Source organism: Scatophagus argus, chromosome 9 (assembly GCF_020382885.2).
Source record: "Scatophagus argus isolate fScaArg1 chromosome 9, fScaArg1.pri, whole genome shotgun sequence".
Taxonomy (NCBI): Eukaryota; Metazoa; Chordata; class Actinopteri; family Scatophagidae; genus Scatophagus; species Scatophagus argus.
This window is the reverse complement of record NC_058501.1, coordinates 2,841,141-2,865,566: the sequence shown is the minus strand read 5'-3', so window position 1 is coordinate 2,865,566 and position 24,426 is coordinate 2,841,141. Positions and strand designations below refer to the sequence as shown.

General features: G+C 39.8%; 1 protein-coding gene across 1 annotated transcript in view; it reads right to left on the bottom strand.

The window, feature by feature from the left end:
• The window catches only part of tsnare1 (T-SNARE Domain Containing 1), a 132,798-nt gene that overhangs the window by 26,516 nt on the left and 81,856 nt on the right, over positions 1-24,426 (bottom strand). The window contains exons 9-10 of the mRNA XM_046399447.1: positions 19,689-19,761; positions 10,594-10,676 (exon numbers count right to left, since the gene is read on the bottom strand). Coding sequence (XP_046255403.1) covers positions 10,594-10,676; positions 19,689-19,761 — 156 coding nt within the window. The remainder of the gene's footprint in view (positions 1-10,593; positions 10,677-19,688; positions 19,762-24,426) is intronic.

Genomic DNA, 24,426 nt, shown 5'->3' with positions numbered 1-24,426 from the left:
CCATGGGCCTTCTGTATTTCTGTGAAGCTAAAAGGAAATCAGTGAATGGGACAGATTCTGCAGTGCACCAACTGTATCTGAGATTTTGCATCCATAATACCTGTTACATTAGTGAGGTAGAGATGTATGGGTGTAAAAGAATACACAGTTTGTGCTTTGCCATGGTTACTCAACCTGAGAAGACTCAGAGTCCTTCGCAATTGGTGTGCTTTATATTTGGAGGCTTTGGGTGGAACTTTGTAGATGTTCCAGGCTCCCTTGATAGTACTACCCACATTGTTTTTGGACTCCACGTTGTTCCAAATTCTTCTCTGATATTAAATTTGTGTTATTAATTATTAATTAATTTGGATTATTTTTTATTCATCATAATAAAGACCAGAAGTATGTTTACCATGTCAAAGAGCATATCTTCTAGTTCTCTTGGTAAGCAGCAAATCTGACCATCCATGGGAAATGGCCCCAACTTCCATGAGATATAAAAGAAATTAACTACAACAGTGACCTCTGTCAAGCTGATGGAAATGGAGCCCCGAGTCCTCTATCACTACCTTGTGCAACCTGCCGCTCCTCCCAACATCGACGTTCAGAAATCTTCGAAGGAAAAGGCAAAAATTATCAAAGCCATATCAGTCTGATATCATGCAAAATGAGTGCCAAAGAAAAAAAGGGTTTTTGCATTGACTTTTGCTCTTATTGTTCAGACAGCTGGGGTTCAACACCAGTTGTGTTGACCTTCATATATCTTACATGCCTACAAGTGGTACTTCTTAAACGACAGTTCATAACTGTCAAAACAATAACAGGTCTTAAAGCAGTGAAAAGTAAGTACCTAAAAGGCTATCCTTGCTGACCTTTTGAACTAGCATGCCTGTATGCACTTTCTTGGCCAGAACATTTTGAAGATGAATTCTTCATAATTGTTCTTCAAAATGTTTTGCCAATCATGAACTGTCTTTGTGTCATTTGCAGGTATATAAGATATACGAAGGTCAACACTGCTGGTCAAGACCAAGGAAGAAAAACGAGTTAGAGAAAAGTGGAGATAGAGTAAAGGATAAGGTATAAAAGTAGTTCTGCAGCCCTTTGAGATGATAAAATATTTTAAAAACAGCTTATCCAAGAGAGAATGCAGAAAAACTGAAATATAGTCACTAAAACTGACAGGACTGTCACACAAAACAACTATTTATCTCATCTCTGCCTCCCATACATGGAAGACAAACTTGCCGTGTCCCTGGGAGAAAAACTACTTACCTTGTGTGACATGAGAAATATCCTCATAATACAACAATAATGCAATGCAATGATAATGGCCATAATATTATTTTCCCTTTATCTCATCTGGTTGTGAAAATTGGAAGTCCATAAAATAAATAATGTTTACAGCAGAACTGCCTCACTTGTAATCGGCTTATAAGCTATTTACATAAAACTCAGAGTCCCATGCAGTCACCCTGATTATGATATTTAAGAGGAGCAGCAAATAAACACAGACTTCACGGCCAATCCTGGCATCCTGGGAGGAAGCCCTGTGACAGCTATTGTCAACAGTGGAACAAAAGCATTCACCAGCATCTGCATATTTTGCCTTTTACTAAAGATTGATTGATTGGCCTTTTGTTAAAAATGGCACAACATCGAGCCATGTTGTATACCTCTAACATGGTGGAGAGTTCTCTCTGACCACAGCAACAAAAACAAGAAAACTGGTGAGACTAAAGACTGAATAGTCGTGTCTAAACCTGCTGACCTACATATAAATGGAACATGACCATGATTCTATATTGGTCATCTTAGGTAGATGATCTTGGCAACACAAGTGTGGAAAGGTAATGTTTTTCAGTAAAAAGAGAAGCTTTAGAAGCTTTTAGGACCTATTGTGGCATGTGGAGGATGTGTTCCTGCCTGGCCCAAACAGGCCTTTTTGTTTTCCTTCTCATAGATAGTTGGTGGTCACTTGCCAATCATAAGGTGTAGGCACCTTATAAATGCAAGTATTCATTTATCAAATTTTTGTTCCTGCTGAATGCACGCCTCACTTTGCAGTACACCCAACTTCTGTAATTGTCACATTGTGCCCACTTGTGTTCTGCTGTTGGGAGCGTCATAAGTGGACTTGGACACACTCTTCTCCCTGGTTAATAGACAGAGTTGCAGTGGGACAGCAGGCCACCACATCCCCTGATGCTTGTTTATTTTGGTTTGGATTATAAAATGGACTAATTACCTTTCTCTTATTTTATTGTTTTGTATTCATTTCCTCCTCCTCTGATTCAGATTCTGCTTCTGGTTATTCTGTTGTTTAATTACCTACCTTTATTATATTTCGTTGCAGAGTGTTTCTTTGTTTTGTTGGTTTTCTATCCTTCATAACATTTGTTTATCATTTTGTCTCCCTTGGAGCTAAGAGTCAACAGTGGTGCCTTGGGTGGTGGTATCTCCTTCTTGTGTGCTGTGGCAACATGTTTGTAAATATTTGTTGAATTCCTTTTTGTATCACCATTGGTACTGGTCAGGGGAAGTGTATTTTCCCTGGGTAAAAATTCCCAGGGTGGCATTGTTGGATTTTCTTAAAAAATATTATTAGTATATATATTATATATATTAGTGCCCTCAAGCACAAGCATCTTATGCCACACTATTATACTATACTATAACCTGCATGTGTTTGAAAGGACATAGTAAGAAGGAAATGAACATGGTTGCAATGTCAGCTTTATGCTCAGAATCTTAAATGTCTCTGCATGCCTCATCTCCTCTGAGCTATACCACTGATGTGTACATACTGGTGCACACTTTTTAAGGGAGCTGCCGCCCCTACTTCTGCGCTGTTGTTTATTTGATGAAGAAATCTTCAGCAAACACAGTAGAAATCCTACCAAAAATTAAAACTAGGTTGACTGATGGGGCTTATAATACATTGTGACTACCTATACTCATCTCAACTATCAACTGCAGTAAGGACTCATAGTTTGCTATATATAGTATAGTCCATGCAGTATCATAAATTATAATTATATAGGTTGTCTGTTTTGGCTTGTGGTGAAGCAACATGAATTCTATTAAAGGCATGAAAATGCATTACACGTCACTTACTGCTGGCATTTAAATGGTATGATCAAACATGCATTAGTATAGATGCACCAATATGTGTTTCAGTTTACTTAGAGGTATAATATTTACAATTTAAAAAAAAACAATATATAGACTCATACAGAGGAATTTCTCTCAATGCTCACTGATGAGCCCCTAAATGAATCTGCAGAGACTATGTCCTCTGTATGTCTTTCGTCGTTTTCTTTGTATTTTGCTGTAGCGGGATGTTTGTAGGGGTTACAGCTGTCTCTATTTCTCCACGCTCTCTGTCCTCTGCTCTCTCTGCATGTCATAAAGAGGTGCAGGTATGTCTGTGTGAGCAGCACAGGAAGGAGCGGGGACACAGGACGCTTAGGCTGTGTTTGTGGTTTAGATGGAACAGCTGTGAAACAATAAAAAAAAACAGAGGCATTATTTCTCTAGTTCAGTGCTCTGTTTACACTAACTGCCCTGTATTATGCCTTCAGCATATTTAATGATAACGTAAGAATTAAAAGTTACAGCATACTAGGGATCCTCACTACAGCTGAGGTGTGAATAGGTGATCATAAGGCACTATAAGCCCTGTCAGTCAACCTTTTGTTTATTAGTCAAGAACATCCATAAGACACTTGAATTTATGATCCATTTTAACCATCATGTTCCCAATATCAAGAGAATGCCGTGAAGGCTCCCACTGGCAGGCACTGGAGAACATTAACAAGCAAAAAAGATGTGTGATGGGTCATGGCCAAACAAGCTGCAGGCTTTAGTCAAAGAAACAACTGTAACCACTTTGGCACAGGTTAGCCAAGGACTGGTTATACTGATGTCAGAGCGATTTGCCATTTTTTCGAATTCATTCAGCCAACCTGATCTCACAGAAATACGTGACATACGCACGGATTATTGACACTGCATCACGTGATACCGACATGAAATGTGGTAATATTACGTGCGGGCATCATAGAATAAAGTCATAAATGGAAAGCCTATACATCCGGCAGTCGCAGATATGATGTAATGGTCACCGAACTGGCGCTACCAGAGGTAAACAAAGCTCCTTTTTTTTTTTACACATCTACAGCTCTCAACACTATCAGAGTAATTTCGATGTTCACCCCTTTCAATAATTCTCCTCACTGTGTGATCAGAGATCACAAAAGGGACACATCATATGTGTTATGCATGACACAACTCAAACGGGATCAGAAAATAATGCCATCCTCCCTTAGAACTATTTACTATCGTAGTTTCGCAAAATTCAGAACTGTCCTTCTTTGGATTTTTAAAAAAGGTAATTAGGTAATTATTAATGAATAATTATTATATTATCATATGTAGGCCTGTGATAAAGGTCGTTGATTCTATTGATTCTAGTTCTAGTAGTTCATATTTAAATAAAGATATTCTGCAACCCTAATAGCTGTGTAAAGAAACGTTTATTTAGGTGAAATCGCTCAATGAAATACGTGTATTGTTGCAGAAAATATACATCACGTAAGCGGCACGACTGTAGCTGACTCAGCACATTGGGAATAATCCCATACTCAGAGCTCTGACTGGTCAATTATTTTGCCAACCAGTGGAATTAAACCAGAAGATGGTACCTATTTGAATTGCCAAACAAATACAAGATGTGAGCATAAAATGAACAGCCTAACACACAAAAAATATATAAATATATGAAAACTAAAATAAATAAATGTGATAGTGTGATTTATGACCTTTCATTCCAACCATGCAAAGGTATAACCCTGCTAAAGTCCAGCTTGTCCTTTGTAAAAAGTGCTATGATCTGGGGTACTTTAATGATGAGTTTTAAACTTCTGGTCACATTAATGGTTAAATATTGGCAGTTGGTAATTCATTTTAGAGTGTGAGCCTCAATCTGCTACCCTAAAGAAAACAAGCTTTTTCTAAATCGAATGAGGTCGTAGAGTCACACATTAACTACATCAGATCGCATTGTTTAAAGAGACAACAAAACCATTTACTGTGATTTGATTCATTTGTCCAAGCTCTTAGATACTACAATAAAGACAGATTAAAGCTTCACTGCTGTTACTGAAGGTTAATCTTGCGCAAGTAAAGTGAACTAATCTCACAGCAATGCATGGTGTGTACAATCATACTGGATACAATAGGCCAATAGGCCTTTAATGTCACATCTCTGTATGTGTGTGTGTGAAGCACCAGCAGTGTACGTGTAAGCTGGCTTTGTGTTGATGCTCTCACAGAAAATCAGTCTGCTGTGGCTTTCAACTCAGCAGACATTTGCTTTCAGATTTAGGGTTCGAGGTAGAAATACGCTTTTGCTAGCGGGAAGGTAAGATGAGTCTTCCAAGTACATTTGCCCTCTTCTAGTTGCCTTCAATATTTCTGCTAAGTAATCATTCCAGTTCTCTTTTATTCAGTTTGTCCTCAAACTTTGTTGCTGCAACCTCATTTCTTTTCCGCAGTTTCCACAGATCACTTGTCAGTCAAACAGCATGACTGCTTCTGTGATTACTTTTTGCTTGGGCTTTTTGATTTTGGATTCTCTGTTAATCAGGTTTCTGTAGGTGGCACTTGTCAACACTGTTCACTCTAAACACCCAGTTTTTGTTCCATTGCAAATTCCAAACAGGAAACAAGGCACATCATTCTGCATTCAGTCAAAGAGTTTTCCAGGCCTCCAATGTAAAACTGCAAGTATAAAAACTCTTTTATGAACATTTTTACTGCTGTTCTACAGCACTCATTGACAGAACAAACATTCACCAGTTGTTCTATCTTGCTAAAATGTCAAGAACATGCAGTATTTGTGGGGAGCTGGAAACCAAGTCCAACATGTGGCAATGGTACACAATCAAACAGGCTATTTTGTGATAACTAACGTGATAAATCTGCAGATCAATAAGTTATGGTGGAATATAACAATGAAGAGCAGGGTAAGAAAGATCTCATAGTTTGAAATTTTGGGCCAGTGACCAAACTACTGTAAATGATAAGCTGGGAGGCAGAACTTGTTGACACTGTTAAAAATGTGATGCATTGCATGCACAGTTGCACAGTGTTCATTCACTATAACCTCATGGCTTTCACTATTACATACTGCCCTCCTAAGAACTGAGAGCAACAGATGTTTCAGCCAATGGCCAAGATTGTTTGTAATCAATGTTTATATTGTAGAGAGTAAAGGACGAAGTACTATTAGAAATTCTGATACAACTAGAGAAGGAAAAATTACATGGCATAATAAAGTTAGCAGCACAAACATGTAGAGCAAATGATAACAGAGTTTGTCAGTTTATCATCAACACATTCCAGTTTAATTTAAAGATTTCTTAACATATGGATGCTCCCCAACAGGAGGAACTGTTAATTTTAGTTACCCCATGAGCTCTTACCTCAACCTGTCCTCTTTCCCCTAAAGGTAAGGCTCTTAAAATACCACAATTGATTGTTCCGTTTGCCACTTCTGGATTATTGGATATACTGAACACAATGACAACAAGTGTGCGTTGTTTATCATCAAATGTTGCATGAACAAATGTCTGAGGAATGCATTCATTTTTTTTTTAATTTGAAATAAAAAAATATTAGATTTTTTTTTTTTTCTACCAACATTCTTACAACATATCAGCCAGCTGTGGTTGATAGGGAACAGCCAGAGGAGTGCCATTGACATCAACCTGGGAAGCTTCAAACATTGTTATTTCCACTCCACATCCTTCAAAGCAGCATAAAGAGTCCAGAGGGACTGGGGGAAGAGTGATTGAACAGTAAGCTAGTTTCCCTACAATCTGTCAGCGTTAGCCCATCCTCCCAGTCCAACTGCAGTGATCAGTCAGAGCTTTAACACTGTGATTAGGTTATTCTTTTTCATTATCTTATTTGTCAAAAGGGTAACAATTTGTATGTGTCCGCTTGTGGATGAATCCATTCATCCACCTACCCATTCATTGACAAGCCATCTTCTTTTGTTATCTTCCTTTCTTCCCCTCCTTCTTTCTTTGCTTTTTTTTTCATGATCACAATAGTCAGCGCCCTGTATTATCCTCAATTAAGCCACAGGAAAACTGTGTTACATTGACTTTTTTTATTCTTTAGACTCAGAAGAATGTAGTTGCTCACTAGGAGATCAATTTCAGCTCTGAAGATGGATGGACTTTTAAGTCTTAACAATTACATCAGATCAAATCAATAATAACTATTTCACGTTTTTTTTTTCTGTTGTTGTTGTTTTTTTGTTTTTTTTTTGCTGCATTTTTATCTTTGAAATTGCTACAGCTTTTGTTCATTGAGTTGCTAGAGCATCTGTGCTTTATTGGCAATTATAGACCATCTTGTCTGCAATCAACAATCAGAGTTCACTGTGGTCCACTGAACACAGATGAGGTGATAAAACATCACTGCAAGTAGAGAAACTTGCATCGCGGAGAGTAATCTGCCTCCGGATAATGGATTATAGATTCAATTTATTTTCAATGTAAAGTGAGTAGACAAGGCGGGGCACGAGAAGAAAATGACATCCGCTCTTAATTGACCATTGGTGAAGATGTGCAGTGGTGCATGTAGAGCAAGGGGTGTTCAAAGCTAAATCAGTGCTGAGACTTGCTGCAAGTATTCATTCTTTTGTTTCCAGCTCCCTCTCACCCCCCCAGCCATCTCCGTTCAGTTGAATTTTTATGTGATCACAATAGTGCCATTAACTTCACGCTACATTCACTTCATATTGGGTAAATACAAGCTACCAACTGGTGAAAATGTTCACATCAGCCTCTTCTGACAATTAAAGGAGATTTTAGCGCAGATCCAACACCCAAACAAATGACACCTGCTTGACCCTGAACCAGATCTAGCCTACACATTTAGCCTACTTTAGTTCCTGATTGTCTTTGTGCTTTCTCGTCTCACAGGTTCCTGTGGGCGTGATCATGTCCTGCTTGACATCAACGACTTTGTTGTTGCCATTTAGTCATATTTCTGTGTTATTATTATTATTATTATTATTATTATTATTATTATTATTATTATTATTATTATTATTATTATTATTATTTCCACTACTACTAAAATATTATTACTGACAATATTGTTTTTGCTATGCATCACTGTCCACTGTCCATCCATGTGCCCCCCTCCCCCTCTCCCATTCTCTTCTCTCTCTCTCTCTCACACACACACAACCCAACCAGTCAAGGCAGATGGCCGCCCATCTTGAGCCGGGGTCTGCTCTGAGGTTTCTGCCTTCTAAAAGGAAGTTTTTCCTCGCCACTGTTGCCAAGTGTTTGCTCATGGAGTTTTGTTGGGTCTCTCTGTACCAAAAATTTGGTAGTTTGGTCTAGACCTGGTCTAATTGGAATGTGTCATGAGATAGCTTTGTTGTCATTTGGTGCTGTAAATAAGCTGAATTAATTTTAATTAAAATTCAGTTAGTTCAGTGTCAGTTGGAGCACAGGTTTGAAAATATTTAAAATGTGAGCTGAAAAGTGACAAATGAGAGCATTTGAAATGTCAAGTGATTAAAGCAGTTTCAGTTATGGCTTAGTAAAAGTTAAGTGACAAAAGAGTTCCAGCTTAATTACAACAATAAAGCAATAAGAGGTCAGTAAATGTGAGAGCACTGAAAGAAGTTAGAGTATCAGTTGAAATATGAGCAATGAAAATTTTTACTATTTCTGTTAAAGGGGTGAAGACAGTTAAAATGCGTATATTGTAAGCAGTTGAAGTGCAATCAGTGACAGAAGTGTCTATAGAAGTGTGACAGCTGAAAGAACAGTTGAACAGTAAAAATATACGTGTCAATTGATGTGTAGACACTGAAAGCAATTGAAATGTCAGGTTAAAACAGAGAAGCTAGAGAACATGTGCACTATGAGCAACTGAAGTGTCAGTTGGTATGAAAGCACTGACAGCAGAAAATGTCTGTCGTGACATGTTGTGTTTGCCTTTCACACACTGTAGCTTTAATGAAGTGCTGTAGCAAGCAGATACATCCAATATATGGCACAGCTGGATAGATTGGAAATGGTTTTATGATTTTCATGTACTACAGCCAAGCACAGAGATATATTTTCAAATATTCTGCATTTGATGAGAACTCTCACTGTTTTTGTTATCATCAGCTGCAAAGTCTGTAACTTTAACAGTGTTCTGCACAGTTTGATGCCAACACGAGACTATGCAGAAACTGAACTTGCCTCTCAGGTCCATTATGGCTGTCTGTCTGACAGACTTTGTGCTTGTCTCTCTGTCTGTCTGTCTTCTCCTTTGTTGTGTTTCTTCCATTCAGCCTCTGCAAAGACAGTGGCTGTCTGGATTGGTGGAGAGCTAAATTGCTCAGTGTGAGCTTGGTCACGGCTCAGCTCTCCTTGAGATAATGAAATGACAATTAATGGGAAAGCTGTTGCCAGTCGCTCATTTGTTCGCTCACTAGTAGAGCAGCAGCACGGAGGGACAGGCAGAAACCACTGCATTCATGACAGACTCTGGAAACTGCCCAGCAATCGTTTTCATAGTGAATAGCTGATGATACAATGTTGAAAATCAATGCAGATATAGAAAACTCAAAGTTGAATCCATGGCTGTCTGTCTTGGTATCAAATATAAACAGTTTCCAGAACTGAATAAATAAAAATGTGTACCTTTTACAAGCACATTATTTAAAACAGATGTCACTGATTGTCTAAACGTCAAAAATTCCTAAAATATTTTCTGCGGCTGTCAGAAGGTGTTGAAGGTAATGAGTTCAGATGCAGGTCTGAATCTGTATCCATGTAAAAAGGATATATCCTTTATTAACCCAGTGACACTTAAGTCAATACATTATTTACCATAGCCAAGGGCCTACACAGCACAGAGCCACTCTGGCCTACTGAGATAGTCCTTGACAGAGCGGCAGAAGACACATATATTTCCTTGAGAAGAAAGAGCAAAAGCAGACCCTTGGGCATCTCATAAAATGTCTCTCCAATATGGGCTGTGAAGTGGATATTCTAGGCAAACCCTCCCGCCAAAAAATAAATAAATAAATAAATAAATAAACGCACAGAGGAAAAAAAACAAACAAACATTTTCTATTTCATTTTCTGGCTTTATTTCTTGCCCATTAATGTATTTTCCTCTCTAAGTCAATACACTTGTAGGATAAATTTGCAAATTTAAAACCATTATCTCATGGCAAGGAAGACCTGCACAGGGAATTGGAATTATATATGTGGTTTTGTGTTTTTATAAGACTCCTGGCAAGCACTTAATATTTTCTGTCTCCAAATACAATTCATTTAACTCAGGGTAAAAGCTAGTAAAGTATGACATGAAATTACATCATCTCTGTTATTATGCTAGTGGCGCATGTGATAAAGCTGTGTAATCTAGTTAGCAAAGTCCCTGTTTGCATATCTGATCAAGCTAAGCTTCTTGTGACTGCATTACAGTGCAATGCTCAGTCAGCTACACAAAATGAAAACTGAATGAAGTGAATGCAAAGCTTGGAGCACCCTGTTGTACTTGGTGGGTTCACTGTACCTGGTATTGGTTGGCCTTCGCAAGCTGCTGATTGGCTGATTCCACGTTGGATGATGCAGTCTGGATATAATCTTCAATGCTATCTGAGGAAAAAAAGAGGGGATTGACTGAGTGTTAATGGGTCACTTTCATTCCATCAGTTTACAACAGTGTGGCAGGTGACACCACAACACATCCATCCATTCCAGTTCATGCTTAAAATCTGAAATCCACACATTACAAGAATGCAAAAGGTTATGTATTTATGTCGTAACTTATTGTTAAAATAAACACAAACCATATTAATTTGAATAACTACCACTATTTTTTAGTGAAACTCAGCTTGTTGGGTGAAGATTTGATTGAATTGTTGTAGAAGGCAAAAGCTAATAAGCATGCGTTTCACATGCACTTTGAGCTCTGCATGTTCTGTTGTCACCTACAGCTGTCTACCTCTAGCTCAGTGCTGCGGCACATGTTTTGTTGCTCTGACTGACTGTAGGTCTGCCCACTTGTGCCCAGAGGCATTTTGGCCTGTGACTGGTGATAACACCCCTTGGAAAAGGGGTGAATTGTAACAGACCCAATGGCGCAGCCAGGTTAAGTCTTTCTGTTAAGCTAATCTAAACATACCGTGATTCCTGCTCTGAACTTCACACACAAACACATCAGATTTTTATCTGATTTTTTTTTCTGAAAAAATATGGATAAGCATATTATATATTTCAGTTAAATCACATTATAGCCAAAATTGACTTTGCAATGTAGCCTGGCCTTGTTGAGATAAAATTTGGTTAATATGAAACAAACATAAATGAGGCATTGTTTTAAATATTTTGAATATATGTTTAAATGGTAATACCTATTACTAAGTACTGTTGGCATTCCTTTGGAAAACTTTTATCATCAGTTGAACCCCACCTCCACTACCAAAGTGTGTTTTGAGCAAACAGATAACAATACAGAGTTAATTTTCTAGTTTATCAGAAGTATCATATTTTTAGTTTAATAATATTCAACCTCTCCCTCTCACAGTGTGTGATTCCCACCTGCTTTAAGAAGTTTGATATAGTCCCCGTCCCAAAGACAGCCCAGCCCAGTAACCCCAATGATCATCACCCCATTGCCCTCACATCTGTGGTGATGAAATGTTTTGAGAAGCTGGTCAAAACATTCATCACCTCCTCTCCGCCCCCCACCCTGGACCCCCTACAGTTTGCATACCGCCCAGACAGATCCACCAACAACACCATAACCTTCCTGCTGCACAAGACACTTTCCCACGTAGACACTAGGATGGGGAACTATGTGAGCGTGCTGTTTGTGGACTACAGCTCAGCATTCAATACCATAGTCCCCTCCAGGCTGGTCACTAAGCTGTGTGATCTTGGACTGAACTCCTCCCTGTGCAGGTGGATCCACAGCTTCCTAACCGGCAGACAACAGGTGGTACGCGTGAGCCCCTATAGCTCATCCCCTCTCACCACTGGATCCCCTCAAGGCTGCGTGCTGAGTCCCCTGCTGTACTCCCTGTACACACATGACTGTGTGTCCACATCAGACAGCAACACCATTATAAAGTTTGCTGATGAGACAGCCATCGTGGGGTTAATCTCCCACAACAAGGAGGAGGCCTACAGGAAGGAGGTCACCCACCTGGAGAGCTGGTGCCAGGAGAATAACCTCCTGCTGAACGTCAGCAAAACTAAGGAGCTGATTGTGGACTACAGGAAGAAGCAGCAGAGGGACATCCGTCCACTCTGCATCGGCGGGTCTGAGGTGGAGAGGGTGGACAGTTTTAAATACCTCGGTATGACCATCACACGGGACCTGTCCTGGTCACTGCACATTAACAGGACTGTTAAGAAGGCCAGGCAGCGTCTCTTCCACCTCAGACGCCTCAGAGACTTCAGGCTCCCCCTCAAGGTGCTCAGGAACTTTTACACCTGCACCACTGAGAGCATCTTGAGTGGGAGCATCACCACATGGATGGGCAGCTGCACAAAGCAGGACCTCTCGGCCCTTAGGAGGGTAGTCCGCTCAGCTCTACCCGACCTGCAGGACATTAACACCAAACGATGCAGGCCGAGAGCTGAGAAGGTCCTCAGGCAGCCCCATCACCCCGGACACTCACTCCTCTCCCTGCTGCCATCAGGCCGTCGGTTCCGCTGCCTGAGAACACTGAGAGGATGAGGAGAAGCTTCTTCCCCAAGGCCATCCGTCTGCTCAACAGTGAGCATTAAACTGGACAATCCTACTCCCACCTGCACTAGATATAAATACTGTACATTTTTATTTTATTTTATTATATTTAATTTTACTCATCTTACTTATCTATTTTTGGTAGCAGGGACAAAGAGAATTTCACTGCACATTGTACTGTGTATGATTGTGTGTGTATCTTGATCTTGATCTTGATCTAGTTCCATGTCATCTCATTGCTTATTCGCAGAGGGTACAGACTGGTACAATTGTACTTGCTCTTCAAATTCCACTTGATATTTGCATCCTTACCTGAGAGAATAGCAGACATATTAGCCTCACACCTTAACATACTTTCAGCGGCTTGAAATTAATACTTGTAGTACCATCGAACCAAGAAACGGTTTGATGCAGAGATGCATTTGAAATGCATCTCTGTTGATATTTTTATTGGACAACAGAAAAGAGACTGCATGCAGTATTCTCTGTCCTTACACATGAACACTAAATGTGCTCTTCTCTTCTTTATTTCAACCCGATGAACCATCCTGACCTTAATGGAAGGACTGATTTTTGTTCTGTTTGTTATTGTGCACTTTTGTTTGTTATTGTGTGACAGCCCTCAGTTTTACCAAGGACCACTGCGAGTTAATAGTTAATTTTCACCATTCAAATAGTAGGGCCTCCATTAAAGGCAGGCAGTAGACAGAAGGTAATAGGATGACACAGACTGTGCTTAATGAACTGGATGGTCCAAAATATTTGGTAATACCACATAATTAGGCACATATATTTACAACTGGCTGATAACAGTGAAAGTGCTATTGATTGTGTTGGTGTTGTGAGAGTGAAAAGGCTACAGCTAGTTCAGAAATGAGGGTAATGACTTCTCACTGTTTCATGTTGTGGCTGCCTCTGATAATTACTGCAGCACTTGAGCTTGTAGAGAATTAACTTTTGAACTTAACAAGAGCAGGAGGTTAGGTGAAAGAATTGTTCTGACTGACTAGGGCACTTACTCCTCTGCAGAGTTGGACAAAGCAGAGGAATGCATGGTCAACATTCACTAGCTAAAGATCAGAATAAGGCTGACACCTGGGATGACTCATTCTGTCCTTCATTCCCTTCTTCATTCTGCCTGCCATGAATCATTGATTTTGTACCATACACTCAAATCTTATTTCTGTTATGCATGTTGCAATTATAGCTCACAAATGTACCACGATTTTGATCTCCTTTATAACACAAACACATACTTCCTGACTACACTGACTGCCCTGTAGCTCTCAATGTCCAGCTGGGAGATAAAGGTGAACAGTGAATTTCCTACATTCTACGAGCTCTTTTAGCTTTTTTTGTCAAATAAATACATAAATGAGCATTTCTGTTAAATACCACAGTCATATGAACACAAGCAAACAAGCCTTCATGAATGTGCTTTGATCCAAAAAGGCTACCTAGCCTGGCAATTATTATGGATCCCCAAGCTTCTTGCAATACCTGCCCCACTCCACCTCTCATTGGCTTGATATTCTTATGCTAAGCCAGTTTAGATGAAACCGTAATGAATTTATTGTTACTGTTTATCAGTGTAGAGTAATGGAAAACGTTAATTCTGAAGGAGTTTTTCTTGCGGCTGTTTAATTAAGAAGTCTGCCTGCAGTGAAGCTGACACAGGGGATTGTGAACTGTAGTTTTCCCAGTAAACTTCTTCAACTGCATTTGTACACAGAAATATCTAAAGCTGATACGCACATTCCCTTCAAACTTACAGAGAACATTCGTGCTCTCAAAAAGATGACCCTTTTCACTCCATGTGCCATACTCCAGGGTAGCCTTTAAGCACAACTCAAAATTCCATCCATCTACTCATCCATTCATCCATCCATCCATCCATTTTCTTCTGCTTATCCAGGATGGCATCATCGTGGCAGTAGGCTAAGCAAGGTATTCCAAACATCTCCCTTCCCCTGCAGTGTTTCTCAGCTCCTCATGGGGGATCCTGAACCATTCCCAGGACAGAAATGAAATTCCTCCAGCGAGTTCTGGGTCTTCTCCAGGGTCTTCTCCCAATTGGATGTGCCTGCAACACTTCCAAGGGGATGCTCCCAGGAGACATCCTAATCAGATGTCCAAAACACCTCAGCTGGCTGCTTTTGACGCAAAAGAGCAGTGGCTCTACTCTGAATCCTTCTAGATATCTGAGCTCCTCACCCTATCTTTTAGGCAGCCTATGGAAGAAACTCATTTCAGCAGCTTGTATCTGCAATCTCATTCTTTCAGTCACTATCCAGAGTCTACCCCAAATGCTAAATAAACACATGTCTGTACTATCCAATAGAAACAAGCTCCCATGTCATATCTCTGAATATTTTAATCACCTAAAAAAACAAAAACTATGTTCTCTTTTGATGTCTACAAATGAATGCTTCTTTTGTGTGGTGTGCCAGAGTTTGTGTCTGCCTGTTGATTATACATCTCGACTCATGGGCTTTAATATAGTGTGTCCTTAGCCAGCATGAATGGGCTTTTAAAAGCACTAATCCTTCCTTCTTGAGCCTATTCATTTCTTTGTATTACTCGCTGCATTTGCCACATACGCCTCCACAGCACAATGACGTATTCTTCATATCCGCCACAACACCAAGAAAGCCTTGTTCAAAAAAGGCCAAAGGCAATTTCAGTGTGTCTCTTTTTAATGGGCAGAGGTCCATTATTGCATGACTCTGTAATGATCAGACTGGACTTCTGCTGCGTGATAATGTTGTGAACTCTGCAGTCTTCCACAGTGTCCTCTTCCATCTTTTGTTTGCCATCTTGGGTGGGAGCACAATGTGTCCCTTTACCTTCCATGTCCAAAATATCATATTAATATTCTTTCACATGCAAATCACAAAATTTCTAGAAAATGCATACATTCAGTTCATGTATGTCTGATTATTCTGACAAAGTGTAGCAGAATTTACTAATAGGACAAAGAACCAAGATGTGATGGAATGAAGTGTTCAGTTTATTCTATGTCTGACTGAGGAATGGGCATGTGGAATGGGATGAAGTGCAAAACAGAAATAGGTTATCTCATCTTTATTAGGACGATTATTTTTTCAAGACACAACCAGAAGCAGAAATGCTGCAGGTCACACAGAACACATATGCTCTGCTACCACCTTTAAACTTTTTGCTCAGCATAGGTCTTTATGCACAATAACTTCCTTACTTTCTATCAATAAGCAATAATTAGGACATAATTTAGAGAAAAGCTGTTAGTTAATGGCTTATTAGCTGTAGAATAAATCATTGAATAGGGCTTTATGGTGACAAATGAGGTGCCAATATGCTTCTAATACACGTGCTAATAAGCAACTAATTAAGGTTTAAATTCTTTTTCCTAACCCAGTGGTTCTCAAACTTTTTTCATTTCAAGGACCCCTAAACTGGCCACAGGCTCTGGCTTATGAGATTTTGTCCCTGTCTGTCATCTGATAAAAAATTTGTTTTGAAAGTGTATGAAATCCAAAATATTCTATGCTCAGTTATTGTGTTACTTGTAGAGGGAATTATAATCATTTTTTCCTCTTTTGGCTGGTGACCTCCTGGAACCTGTGCAAGGACCCCTGGAAGTCCCTGGACCACACTTTTCAAACCACTGCCCTAAACTCTAAACTGTTACCATTTACAAGGATTACAAGTGTTTTGCTATGAAGTCTTGTATGAAATGTGTCTGAAATTCTCAACAAGCTGCTTGGAAATCGGCATTCTAATATTTCAGTTTCATAATTGTAACTGTGGACGGACCTCCTCAACAGAGTTCCATGCATTAGAAGGCACAGGCTCCCTGTACCTATATGGTGGCTGTTCTTTAGGAACTGTAGGAATTGGTCATGGATGGATGAACTTCAGACAGCTTGGGACATGGCTCCTTTAACTGCCAAGCAGAATCGCGACTTTCAACTCACACATTAACAAGCGGCTCTATCTATCACACACAGCTGTATTGCAGCAACTGCAGTGATTTTATTCATTCACATGCTGTGCGACATATATGTCTAGAGGGTACCTTTTTAACTAAAGATGCTGTTATCACTGACCTCAGAGCAGTTGTTTTACCTTTACCAGCTGATGAAAAACTCCTGCTGTAGTTTGACATTAGTGATAAGGACATGGCTAGAGGCATTACATACTTTTAAGTCTGAGAGCGATATAGTTTGAGGTTGTTCTTTAAAACAGGTTTCATTTTGCAATGTGAGACACCTGCTTAATAGTGCTTTACATTTCAGGCTTATGTTTAGCATGCAATACGTGACATATCACCACCGTTCCTTGTTGTCAGGGAATTAAATTAAAGACTTTCTCACTGGGATACACAATAAAAGCAAAAGAATATGTTAGTGTTGTGGTACCATGTGACCCTGGGACACAACAATGTGTAATAACTGTTAAAAGAAATACAAATAAAACAAAAGTCTTCCACTGTTCTAAACGTTAGTCATCCTAATTAAGAATAGTTCACTCAAGAAAAAGAAAAATAGGAAAAGAAAACAGGTATTCCATTCTTGTAGAATTGGAGTAAGTCAGTCAGCCTGATTCTAAAGAAAAGAAAAAGGAAAAAAAGGAAAAGAAAAGGGTATTTAAAGGGCATCTACATTAGCCTGATTGAAGGCAGCAGACAAAAGGACACTCTGCACAAAGAGGCAGCAATTAGCAAAAGTTATTGCTTCCCATTCCTTGTCACACACACATACGCCGCACACACTCAAACATACAGGTCTGCACAGTCCTTGCACCAGAGCTTTTTACCATAAAGCTATGTGCATAAACATCTGTAGCTACACAATTACTCTACAGTATTTATTAAAGCCAAGTCTTTGCTTTTGTCTCTCTTTTTTAAGTTTTGTCTGCTAACTTTTTGCATATAGAATGGAAACACCTCCCAAGGTGGCTGAGAACGACCAAACTACCATCCTGTGGGACTTCCAGATCCAGATTGACAAAATGGTGACGTGGAAGCAGCCGGACATCAACAAACAACAGAAGAAGGCAGTGGTGACAGATGTAGTGATTCCAAACGACAGCAACATCAAGAAGAAGGAACACGAGAAGCTTGAAAAATACCAAGGGCTGAAAGAAGAGCTAGAAAAGATGTGTGGAGTAAAAGGTAGGGGCTGTGTTCAGTAGAAGCACTGTGTCATAGAGCTTAACTGTTGTCCACAGACTTGACATGTTACTTCATTAAGATAAAAGTTGTGTAGTTGAACAGTTTTTCTCAGAGCTCTAAGCTGAATCCCAATGTTGTCACTAGAAGATGGAGTTTGACCAAAAAAATAGCTGGGTAGCCAAGAAACCAAGACAAGTGGAAATGATAAGTTGATTCTTTTTCTTATCTTTTAGTCCGGGGGGCAGCCGTGGCCTAGAGGCTGGAGAAGCGGCTTGTGATCGGAGGGTCACCGTTTCGATTCCCCCACCAGATGGGCAGGTTATCTCTAATTTTATGCAGCGCAAGCGCATCAAATCTGCTCTTACTTATTTTCCGGGTGTAAATGATTGACGGGTATCATGTTCCGCCCTCTTCATTTACTGACCATTTGGGCTGACTTCATGTAGCCCAGAGGCCGATCGGTTCTGACCAATCAGCAGCGAGCTAGCGCCGGATAAATGATTGACAGGTGTTGTTTCACGCCCCGTGATTTACTTGTCATTTGGGCTGATTTCATTTAGCTCAACGCCGCTCTGAGAAGAAGAAGAAGAAAAAGAAGACGAAGAATGGCGGACGCTAACATGAATGAGGTGGATTATCTTCTTAATGATCTGTTTTCTTCAATATCCTATGAAGAAAAAATTTGTCAAAACGGTGCGTGTGTGTGTAGATGTGCGTGTGCGCAAGTATATAAATATAATATAAATATATATATTGAGAGAGAGAGAATGAGAATGTTACTTTTACTTCAACTTGCAATTCTTATGGCTATAATTTATTTGTTAGCTCACCCAATCAATTTCAGCACCAGCCGCCACTGCTAATATGTATTGATCCATGGCTGGAAATAGTCCCCCCCAAAAAATGCATTTCTTTTGGTTTGAGTAAGATTTTCAGTGCCTATATATTTTAGGAATTTACTGAGCCTTTAATTCAAAACCACTGGGCTCAGAACTCAATTGGCTCATACTATTTTTATCCTTTAAAGGAATCATTGGGAAAGCTTTGCACTAATACTGTCGGTTAAATCATCCCCCTTGTCATTCATATGGCTAAATAAGCCAAAAGACAAGCTGCAAATGAACTGACTGTCCTCCAGCCACACCTTAAAGCGTTTAAGAGCAGGACTACAGCTAAAGGCAGCCAGTTCTCAATTTGAAGTCATCTGCTTTATCAGACATTTAACTTTTACTCAAAATTGATCCACAACTGCATCGCAACAGCATCTTCCAGGTGTGTCTTTTTTTTCTGGGTGGGAGTTTGACATTATGAAATAACAACAAATTCTCAAGTGAATGTTCCTGTTGGAGCCAGACATAGCTGACAGCAGATTTCTGATGCAGCAGCAAAGCCTCTATATCTGCCCTATATCTGTGTCCAAAGTTTCATTCTGTTTTGCCAAGTCTAAATCACTGGAGGGTGTGGAGAACCATTTACAGATGTCAGGGTGGCTAAATGGATTTTCTCTAACAGGTCACTGTTTGTATAATCCCAGAGCATTTTGCTTCTCATCAAAGAATCTTAACAGCGTGGCAGTGGAGCAGAGGTTAAAAAGTTTGTTTCGCCCTGCAGAATCTTCAAGCTCATGTTATTAGTCAAGCACATCTAATTGAAACATGGCCACAAAGGTTACCTTTGGTAATTGGGAAAACAATGTAAACAATATTCTACACACACACGCAGCCGTGTACGCACAAACACACACACACACATATCTTACCTATGGCGTCTCCTTGTTCGTGGACCATACTGGCCAGATCCTTCATGATCTGACTGACATCCAGCATGTCCCTCTATGGAGAAAAGACACAATATACACTAATGTTACACTACAGTTCAACTCAGTGTCTGTCTGAAATCTGACTGGCTCTTAGAAGTATTGTACAATAATAATTCATTTCTGTCTTTTTATTTTCTGTTTTTTTACCTTAATGTGTTATGCTAGTCATGGATAAAGTAACCTAAAATGCCTCAAAAGTCTCATGCTTCAAGTAGTAAAGAAGTCCTCCTGAAAAAGACCTCCTGATGTGTAGCTGGAGCCAGAACAATCCCAAATTGTGTTGCTGATCTATGACTACACACTTTCTACACTGTCTACAGTTTTAAGATAAGTGCATATGTCTTCCTATTTGAGCTTATCTGATTTTGGACACTGAATCCCATCTTCTTGATCTTGCTTATTATCAGTATCAGTAAAATCAGTACTACACTGTGTCATTTATGAACAAGCACTTTAAAATTGACTATATGCCTCTACTGTACATCTATATGTGGCTTTACTGTTTAAATGTCTTATATGGTGTCTATAATTTGTTGTTTTATTTGAGCTCTTACACCCCAATTTCAAATGTCATTTGTACCGCAAATGGCAAATAAACCGACTGCCTCCAAAGCTCAATGACCTCTTCAGTGAGGACTCAATCAAAAAACTATTAAAACTTGAGGAACTGAAGCTATTTTTGTTTTGAAAAAAGCCAAAGGTTCAAAGCTATATACTGCATCAATGGATTTGCAAAATGTGAAATTCTATATCTAGTTCCATGTACCTTTAATTGACAAATTTGATGGATTTGTTAAATTCTAAATATTGTGTTTCTGGCTTTACTTAAAGCCAACAGAACAAAAAGCAGTTTAAAGTTCTTGTTCTGTTATTTTTTTATCAGGTCACAGAGCAGACTAGTGCTGCTATGGCTGACCACAGCTAATTCTGCATGTCTCCAAGCTTTGAATTTGCTCTCAATGTTTCAGCTCACAGCAATATGAAAGCTTACGAAACCTCTGTCTATCTCCTGCTCACAGGTCCCGTCTATCCTCAATTATGGCTTCATGCAATCACAGCTGCGTTTGTGTAGCCTAACCCACTGGGCCATCCATCACAGGTGGCAACGATTGCTGTGAAAACTGGCAGCCATCCTGCCACTTGGCAAAAGCTATTTGAGTAGAGCCAAAATGGCCCCTGGCAAACCTTGTGATGCTAAAGACTTTTTTGCATTTATCTTTGGGCAACCTTGTCTATCACGCTGTAATAGAATGACAAATTTATTTTACCTGGCAAAGCATTGGGCAATCAGGGCTCATTTCATCATAATGACAAAGCAGTGTGTAACCAATTTAGTAAATAGTATGTGGATGTGAATAGGCAGAAAGAGACACACAGAGACACACACAGGGGGAAGGCGGAGATGTGGTGGGTTGGGACCCCTGCCTGAGGGCTGAGTGGGTGGCCAGGCTTCAGGCCAACACTGTGCCCTTTTCCATATTTCATGGGCTTTAAATTTTGCTCATGGCCAATCTAGCAGCCACTGGATACTGGCACTGGGCTGAAAACCAGTACTTGAGATTTTTCTATTATGTTTCCAACAACAGGTTTACTACAGGAGATTTTCTTATTACTGAGAGCAACTATATCAGCACTGCTCAGGGCAAGTCCCTGCTTCAGTTCATGTGTGAGCCTAGTCAGATGCAGATGAAGCAGTCAAAGTCTCAGGTTGTGTTGACACTTTTAGTTTGTTTCACTTGGTCAGGGCTAAAGGAAAGAAGATTATAACCTATGGTGGCCTTACACTTCAGTCTTGGTCTACCATGTTACACACCAGTGGTGACACACATGCTCAAACCTTCTCCTCAGCAGCAATACCACAGTGTAGAAATACTCTGCTGCAAGCCCTAAATTTAACTTAAATTTAACTTTTAACTTATTAACTTAAGTTTAATATTATTAGTTTATCCCCAAAATGCCATACACAAATGAGCAGGAGGAGCCACACACAGACAAAAAGACAAAACAGACAAACAAAGTACAACAAAAACAGATATATCCTGTCTTTCTGTTTGTGGAGTCTGACTGATAATAACATAAGTAAAGATATTAGGAATGTTGATTAGTTTGTATATTAAATGCCACACTGTGATAATTAGCATGTAAAAGTTATGTACATTGACATCTAACTCATTCATTGGAGTGTGTCGGTGATGTCATTCTGCTTCATCAGAGCTACATGAAGTGGACAAATGTAATTAGTGACATCAAGAACGGATAGCTTGCACCCAGTCGGCTGAACTTTAGCTTTTGAGATGATATTAATGTCCCATATCTACATCTACTATGACACAATCCTGTGGTTGGTCCACTTTGCCTTCTCATCCCAAACAACGCCACAGTAGAAGCTGCTTGTAAATAGACAAGGGATCCACCTTCCCACATACTTTTCAGAACCGACGATCACTTAACAGCTTTGAAACTAAATCTGAACTGTATCAAAGAGGTCGGGTGTTAAAGCACTCTCAGAAATCTGTTCTTTGTTCTTCCATGAGACGCCATGGGTGTTGCCTTTTTAATCAGGACAGATCCTGACTAAGTGATTGTGAGCTGATTTGGCCCCTGAAAAGGACCAGTAAATGGGACTCTCCAGATGTGCTTTACTCATATTAGTACGTGTGTATGTGTGTGTGTGTGTGTGTGCTGTCTCACTCCCATATAAACACATACAGATAGTACATCATCCTCTTTGCAAGCTGCCTCCTGGTTAGTAGCATTAGCGGTAAAGTTAGCCTGCTGGCAATTGCTTGCCTCTTCAGCCTGACTGGGAACAACTTCCTGAATTTCCTGTGTGAAGTCCTTGTCAGCTCCCTTTTTTCTTCTCCTCTCTTTTCTGGCATCTTGATTAAAATTAAATCAAGATGCCAGAAAAGAGAGGATTAGATTAGATTCTGCAACTAAGCTAGCAGCCAGTTTAGTTAAGTCATGGGATCTGTGGTCCACTGTGCACTTCTGACACACACATACAGAGAAGGAGAGAGAGCAAGAGGGAAAAGTGGGAAACCATTCACATCTGCCTCCTACTTGTCATTCTGTGTTTGTCATATCAGGAAATTCTGATGCTGCAATGTCATCTACTTAAAAGAACTACAGAGGTGTCAACAAAGTGTTTTCAAAATGAATGCAAAGGCAATAATATAACAATAAACTCTACAAAAGCAATCCAGCTAATTTAAAAAGAGCAGACAACAGTTTGTGTCTGGTTTCACTTGTAACTTCAAATGAAAAACAGCTAATTTCGGGTGCATTTTCAAGGCAAGCAGCAAGGGAAAATGTTCCAAATTCAGAAAAACAAAACAAAACAAAACCAGGTGGTTTTCTCTCACTGTTGTCAGTTTGCTAACATGGCATGAATGCATCATTAGTTCAAAATCAGCTGTATTTTCTGAGCACTTATCAATTCTCCCTGACATCTTTCCTTTCAAACATCATGTTTTTCATCAAAGTCAAGAAAAAGTAAAACAGTATTTTTGACTGATTCACTGACTGAATCTGCAGCAGCTCCAGGGGCAGCGCTCTACAGCTGACCTTCACCTCACCTCCCTGTGAGGGATGCATGCAAAACATGAACTTCCTGTGCAGGGATCAATAAAGTGTCACGGAAGTTTTGTTGCAATTCAACAAAATGCTGTAATGGTAGCCGATGAATCAGACTGGTCCTCAGTGCTGACGCTCGCCTCGGCTGCTCCTCTGATGCCTCCTGTCAGTCCTGCCGCTGTTGTTATTGTGTGTGACTGATGAAAAGAACATACTTGAACAAATGGAAAGCTCCAAGGGTCTGTATATTTTCATGAGACTTAAATGTCAGACTGCGATTCAGACATCTGTTCCATCTGACACTGGGGCCACTGCAGAGACAGCAAAAACACAATTAAACTTGAGGCCAAGAAAAAAAAAAAAAATCACAAAAACAAGCCTGCCGGCAGCATCTGATTGACACCTCAGTCGCCGGTGCTGCATGCCTCACATTTCTCCAGTCGTAAGGATCTGTCTGATGCTGGCTGATATGAACACTTGTGGGACATATTGCATCTTGAGCCGAAGCTTTGCAACCTGCAGACTGTCTGATGGAGGACGAGCATGGAAAATGCTACTCCTCTCTCCTCTTAAGTTCATGATTACATTACGCAAAGGTTGTTCTATGCATCCGCGCGGAAATCAGTTGCAGAATCAGCATGTTCTTCACAAAGACACAATGTGATGATAAAAACAGAATCAACTGTGAAACACGGAACATCACATAATTTGCCAAAGTGTGGATGAAATATTAGTGTGGTGTATGTCTTCCTATTTGAGCTAATCAGCTAATTTCACCTTCTTATTCTTACCTATTATTAGCATAAGATGCTAGTAGACATAAGATGTCTTACATTAATGTCATTAGAAACAGAATTCCTTTCCTTCATTAATGCAATAGCACTTTAAAAATGACCTCATGCAGTTTTAGAAACATTACACAGACTTCCATTCATTTCCTGGAGGCTTAACCACCACCTAACTATGAGAGTAAACATTACTTCCCTAATCCTAACCCTGACCTTACTCTAACCTCAGCCTAACCTTAAAGTAAGTCTTCACCCTAATATTTAATGATTTATGCTATGGGGACCTGCATTTTGTCCCCATAAGTAAGACAGGT